This window comes from Bison bison, unplaced genomic scaffold (genome assembly GCF_000754665.1).
Source record: "Bison bison bison isolate TAMUID 2011002044 unplaced genomic scaffold, Bison_UMD1.0 scf7180017857590, whole genome shotgun sequence".
NCBI lineage: Eukaryota > Metazoa > Chordata > Mammalia > Artiodactyla > Bovidae > Bison > Bison bison.
The window spans coordinates 18,770-25,104 of NW_011488163.1; the positions used below are offsets into that span (position 1 = coordinate 18,770).

The 6,335-nt window shown below is 35.6% G+C and overlaps 1 protein-coding gene across 1 annotated transcript in view; it reads left to right on the forward strand.

The window, feature by feature from the left end:
• Positions 1 to 6,032, forward strand: part of FAM46D (family with sequence similarity 46, member D) — a 9,453-nt gene extending 3,421 nt beyond the window's left edge. Inside the window, exon 2 of the mRNA XM_010860944.1 lies at positions 3,248 to 6,032. Within this exon, the coding sequence (XP_010859246.1) occupies positions 3,267 to 4,439 (1,173 nt within the window). The 5' untranslated portion in view covers positions 3,248 to 3,266 and the 3' untranslated portion in view covers positions 4,440 to 6,032. The remainder of the gene's footprint in view (positions 1 to 3,247) is intronic.
• Positions 6,033 to 6,335: the final 303 nt, after the last annotated feature.

Here is a 6,335-nt window from a genome sequence, read left to right on the forward strand (position 1 = left end):
GACAAGGACTCATCTCTGGGTTTCTAGGATCTCATGCAGGCTGCCAGGAGAGTGATTTCTTGCCAAGGAGATGTTCCTAGAGCTAGAGCTCCACCTAGCTCCCTAATGTGTTCCTGCTTGCAGTTTATAAGAAAACAGCTGAGATATAACTTTTGATCTCTAATAAGGTTAGGTACTATAGTACTAGCAAAACTTGAGATGGGGATCTAGCTAGAAGAACACAACAGCATGAATTGAAAAATTCTCCAAAAATCTACAATCTGGCATACAAGGTTAGCAGCTTCAATTCCCTCAAGGTTAGTAGCTTCAATTCCCTAAGCAGTTATGAAATGGTCAAAGAGCCCAGGAAAAGTTGACCAGGAAAGGAAAAGTTCAGACGATACGCTCATCCATTTTTTGCTGCTCCCCTCATGGGGACAAAGGACACCTCTTTTCATTGGCAGGATTGTATAAACTCCATGTCAGAATCCCCCTTCGGGGCTGCCTTAAGCAATATGAGGCACATCCATGGAACCACAGAGCCAGACACAGCTATCACTCTGTGCTTGGTTGTACATCTCAGGCTCAGGGCATTCACACAAACAGGACACCTTAGTGTTACTAAACTGGAGGTTTTACAGTAAAAGAGCACTGGTTTCCTGTCCGGGCTGTAACAAATTGCTTATTTTTGGTTGGTTTTATTTACATATAAAGGTCCTGGAAACTTTTGTATGGAAACAAATTTGATAACTTCAGTAATGTCAGTATAGCAATGTAAATGATCTTTATTTTCAGATTGTTAGTGATTAGAAGTAGGGATTAAATGAAGATTGTAAGTGTGGGGTTAGGCCATTGATTTATTTTTCCTTTTTGACACATTACATGGCTTGTGGGATCTTAGGTCCCTGACCAAGGATTGAACCCAGGCCTTAAGCAGTGAGAGTACGTAATCATAACCAGTGGGTCACCAGGCAGTTCCCTCGGACATTGAGTTTTTAACTTTTACCTAATATTTAACAGGAAATTTGCCATTCCATAAAGAAAATTTTCCATTTGCAAAATAAATTTGCATTTAAAAAAGGATTTGGGGAACGTACAGCACACCAGGGTTCCCTGTCCTTCACTATCTTGAAGTTTTCTCAAACTCATGTCCATTGAGTTGGTGATGCCATCCAATCATCTCATCCTCTGTCACCTCCTTCTAATCCTGCCCTCAATCTTTCCCAGCATCAGGGTCTTTCCCAGTGAGTCATTTCTTCATATCAAGTAGCCCAAGTATTGAAGCTTCAGCTTCAGCATCAGTACTTCCAATGAATATTCAGGGTTGATTTCCTTTAGGATTAACTGGTTTGATCTCCTTGCAGTCCACAGGGACACTCAAGAGTCTTCTCCAGCACAATTTGAAAGCATCAATTCTTTGGTGCTCAGCCTTCTTTATGGTCCAACTCTCACATCCGTCCATGACTACTGGAAAAAACATATCTTTGACTATGTGGACCTTTGCTGGCAAAGTAATGTCTCTGCTTTTTAATATGCTGTCTAGGTTTGCCATAGCTTTTCTTCCAAGGAGTAAGCATCTTTTAATTTCATGGCTGCAGTCACCATCCACAATGATTTTGGAGCCCAAGAAAATAAAGTCTGCCCCTGTTTCGATTTTTCCTCCCTCTATTTGCCATGAAGTAATGGGACCAGGTGCCATGATCTTAGTTTTTTGAATGTTGACTTTTAAGCCTGCTTTTTCACTTTCCTCTTTCACCCTCATCAAGAGGCTCTTCAGTTCCTCTTCAATTTCTGCCATTAAAGTGGTGTCATCTGCATATCTGAGGTTGTTGATATTTCTCCTGGCAGTCTTGACTCCAGCTTGTGATTCAAACAGCCCAGCATTTTGCATGATGTACTCTGGATATAGTTAAATAAGCAGGGTGACAATATATAACTTCGACATATTCCTTTCCCAATTTTGAACCAGTCCATTTTACATATACAGTTCTAACTGGTGCTTCTTGACCTGCATACAGGTTTCTCAGGAGACAGGTAAAGTGGTCTGGTATTCCCATCTCTTTAAGAATTATCCACAGTTTATTGTGATCCATACAGTCAAAGGCTTTAGTGTAGTCAATGATTCAGTAGATTTGAAATAAGATGATTCTATTTGCTATAGTTCTACTGGGGAAATACACAACATAAAAGGCTAAATATTTAAACTCTGTTCTAACACCTCCCTAGTTAAGCCAAGTATGAATACTGTCTACATAAATCTGTCTTAAGCTCTGTGTAATTTTTATTTCTGGAATTCGGGAAAGAATGCCTAAACCCAAATCTATGTCTATAATGAACTTCATTTACTAGGTTTATTGTTTAAATAGCTTTAAGAAAGTATTTGAAGATCCATGTAATAACTATAAATGTACCTAATTAGATCATAATGTAATTAAATTTAGTTATATTTATAATGTCTATAATTTTAACTTCCTAATACTCCCCCAAGTATAAAATTTTCTAAGCATGTCATATTACAAATCTGCAGAAATCAAAATTAGGAATCTTATGCTTTTGTATGTAATTGTTCTCATTTTGGAGACAAATGTAGTAGTAGAATTTCTTTTTTAATGACATTCTTTATTTTCTTAGACCAGCATTTCTTTAACAACTACCAGGAACATAGAAGAGGTTTTGCATTAGGTACTCTCCTTACCCTCAAGCAATTCAAGGAGTTCATACTGTAATAATGGACTTCAGTAATTTTCTTAAAAATGAGAGTAACAATATATATATGAAACAATAATAGAATGATGCTTTTGGATTAAAGATGCTATATATTGCTTTTAAATAGTATGCTGTTCAATCAGTTGTGTCTAACATACACAGACATGCTATCTGATCTCACTTTAAATTCATGACAGTTAACCTCTATTATATACCATGGTTGTCTTGTGAACAACATTTATACCACCAAAGATACTCATTATAGTGTTTATAAAGAAAGATTGAGAAAGCCCACAATTTCACATCAAAAATAATTACAACTCTAACACATCTGTGAGAATGTTTGTTTACATGAACCAATCAATCTAACAATTTTGACACAATCATAGTGGCCTTTATTTCACTTATATATTTGAACACAGTTAGATGCACTGATAATTTACTGTCTAGTATTAGTTTTATTTATGTTTAAGGTAAGTCTATGCTTGAGTTTTCATATGCTTTAGCTAAACGCTGATTTCAAGATGCTAAATTTCTTCTCAATATTTTGTTTACTTTCTAGTTGATCTACTGACCTCATAATGTCTGAAATCAGATTCAGCAATCTCACTTGGGATCAAGTTATAACACTGGATAAAGTGTTAGATGAAGTAATTCCAGTTCATGGAAGGGGAAATTTCCCCACATTGGCAGTAAAACCAAAAGATATTATTCAAGTTGTGAAAGATCAACTGATAGAGCAAGGAATTATTGTTAAAGATACTCGATTGAATGGTTCCACAGCAAGTTACATACTTGCAAGCCACAATGGAATCAGCTATAAGGATCTGGATGTCATTTTTTGTGTTGAACTACCAAGTGATCAAGAATTTCAGGTTGTTAAGGATGTAGTTCTAGGTTGTCTATTCGACTTTTTACCAAAAGGTGTAAAAAAGGATAAGATCACCCTGAATACCATGAAAGAGGCTTATGTGCAGAAGATGGTTAAAGTTTGCAATAAGCATGATCGTTGGAGTCTCATCTCTCTGTCAAATAACACTGGGAAGAATGTCGAACTAAAATTTGTTAATTCACTCAGACGGCAATTTGAATTTAGTGTAGATTCCTTTCAAATTGTCTTGGATCCAATGTTAGATTTCTATACTGACAAAAATGGTAACCTAACCAATGAATGCTATCCTGTTGTGGTAGCTGAAAGCATGTATGGAGATTTCCAAGAAGCAATGACACATTTACAGAACAAGCTTATATCTACCAGAAAACCTGAAGAAATTAGAGGTGGTGGCCTTCTGAAATACAGCAACTTGCTGGTTCGTGACTTTAAACCAGCTTGTGAAGCAGAAATCAAGACCCTGGAACGTTATATGTGTTCTAGATTCTTCATTGATTTTCCTGATGTAGCAGAACAGCAAAAGAAGATTGAATCATACCTCCGCAACCATTTCATAGGTGAAGAAAAGAGCAAGTATGACTACCTCATGACCTTGCATGGAGTCGTGAATCAGAGCACGGTTTGCCTCATGGGACTTGAAAGAAGGCAGACCCTCAATATGATTGCCCTTATGGCTTTAAAAGTACTTGGAGAACAGAATATCCTACCTAATACAGACAACGTAACTTGCTTTTATCAGCCTGCTCCATACTTTGTTGCTGAAGGAGGATACCCTACTTATTATGTAACATCTGGACCACCACCTATATTCTTTCAGCCATACCACCCACTGCACTTTCATGTGCCAAATGGTATGATTTAAACACACACACACACACACAATAGAAACTTTGCTTTAATTAAACACCTTCTAAAAGCAAGTTTCCAAATTTACGCAGTTACCAACTATTTTATAATTTACAGCTTAAACCATCATAGTAAATACAATATCATCTATGAACTGACCTTTTTAAATGATCTTCAAATGTTATTGATTAGCTATAACAACTTTCAAATATTGTGGACCACTTAAAATGATTTTCAAATCTGACTGACTACTTATAACTCAAATTTGCTATGACAAATACATTAGAGATGACTGAATATTTGATTAAAATATAAAAGAACAGGCTCATGTTTTAAAATCCAGAGGTACAGAAAAGACCAGTGCAAACAATTCTGTATTCAGTCAGTTCCTTTGCTACCTTTACTTCATTTCTTTTTCTAGTGAATAGTACCGTCAATGAATTTTCAATGCCTAACAAAAATGCCTAATTTCAAAGACAACAGATTCAGAAGACATTAAAATCCTAGACTTTGCAAGCATATATTTTGTTTCCTAATTGATTTAGATACAAACTCTTAATACAGTTTTAAGGAACACTGAAAAAAATGATTCTGGAAAACACTGGACATTAGTAATTTATCAACTATCAAGTTGATTTGTGGATCTGAAGAATAATACACCCAGCTGGACAGCCAATACTGTGACCATTTATACAGATTTCTTCATTTTTTCCCCCAAACAGTTGAAAAGAATGAAAATGACCAACTCTGAATGTGAAGTTTTCTATTATCCTCTGGTTAAAAAAAAAAAAAAGACTCTAAATGTCAAAAAGCAAAAAGCTGACAGAGGATTTTATCCATGGCATTTACCATTTTTATGACCTATATGACCAATGTCTTAATATGTGGAGATTTTAGTGTTAATAAGTAAGTGAATATATTTTCATTATTACTCGCTAAAGCTTTTTTCCATCTTGCTCTCACCAAAGATGTTTCTAACATGACACTCAAGTGCCTCCTCATGTGAGATTTTGCATAGTGCTGGAATTTATTCAACAATTTTATATGTTCATCAAGTATTTGAATATCTACTCACTATATCACATATTCTGCTAGCAATATGCCTATGGGAATAAAGCAATATTTTCTTCCTATAATGAAGAAAAGGATCCATGACCAATATTACCTGGGATGACAGGAGGACCTATCCTGAATGAATATAAATAAGGCCCTCAGATAACTTCACTATTTTTACTTGCTTCTGAATTTTTATTAGTTTCCATCTCAGTTTTCATTGGCCATTTCAAGTTTTTCCATCACAGCATGATCCAACAGGCATAGTCTGAGAATTTGTCACTTAAATGACTGTCCTTAATCCATCTTCTCTGTATTACGTTATTGGACTCAAGAAGTACACCAAAGATGGCATTTTCAAATGACCAGTATTTATGAGACGTTTTTTTTTACCACAGTACCTTTGGCTATTAGTATATTTTTAAAGAGTTATATTATTCATATATATGAATATGAATATATATAAATACTATATATGTATCTCACAAGCATGAAGCTTTAAAACATTGTATGTATTCAATATCTTGCTTGGGACAAATAAAGAATTTACAAATGCTATATTAAAAAGAAAATTCAGTAGTCTATTGGCGGCATAATGTATTGGCTAAAAATGACTGATCTTTCTGTCTTAATATATGCTTTAGTTTTCAGTTAATGAGAGTGCTTGTGTGTAAAACTGACGAATTATATGCTATATTAACAGTACCCCCCCAAAAAAAAATTACAAGATGTATGCTGCTGCTAAGTCACTTCAGTCATGTCCAACTCTGTGCAACCCCATAGACAGCAGCCCACTAGGCTCCCCTGTCCCTGGGATTCTCCAGGCAAGAACACTGGAGTGGGTTGCCATTTCCTTCTC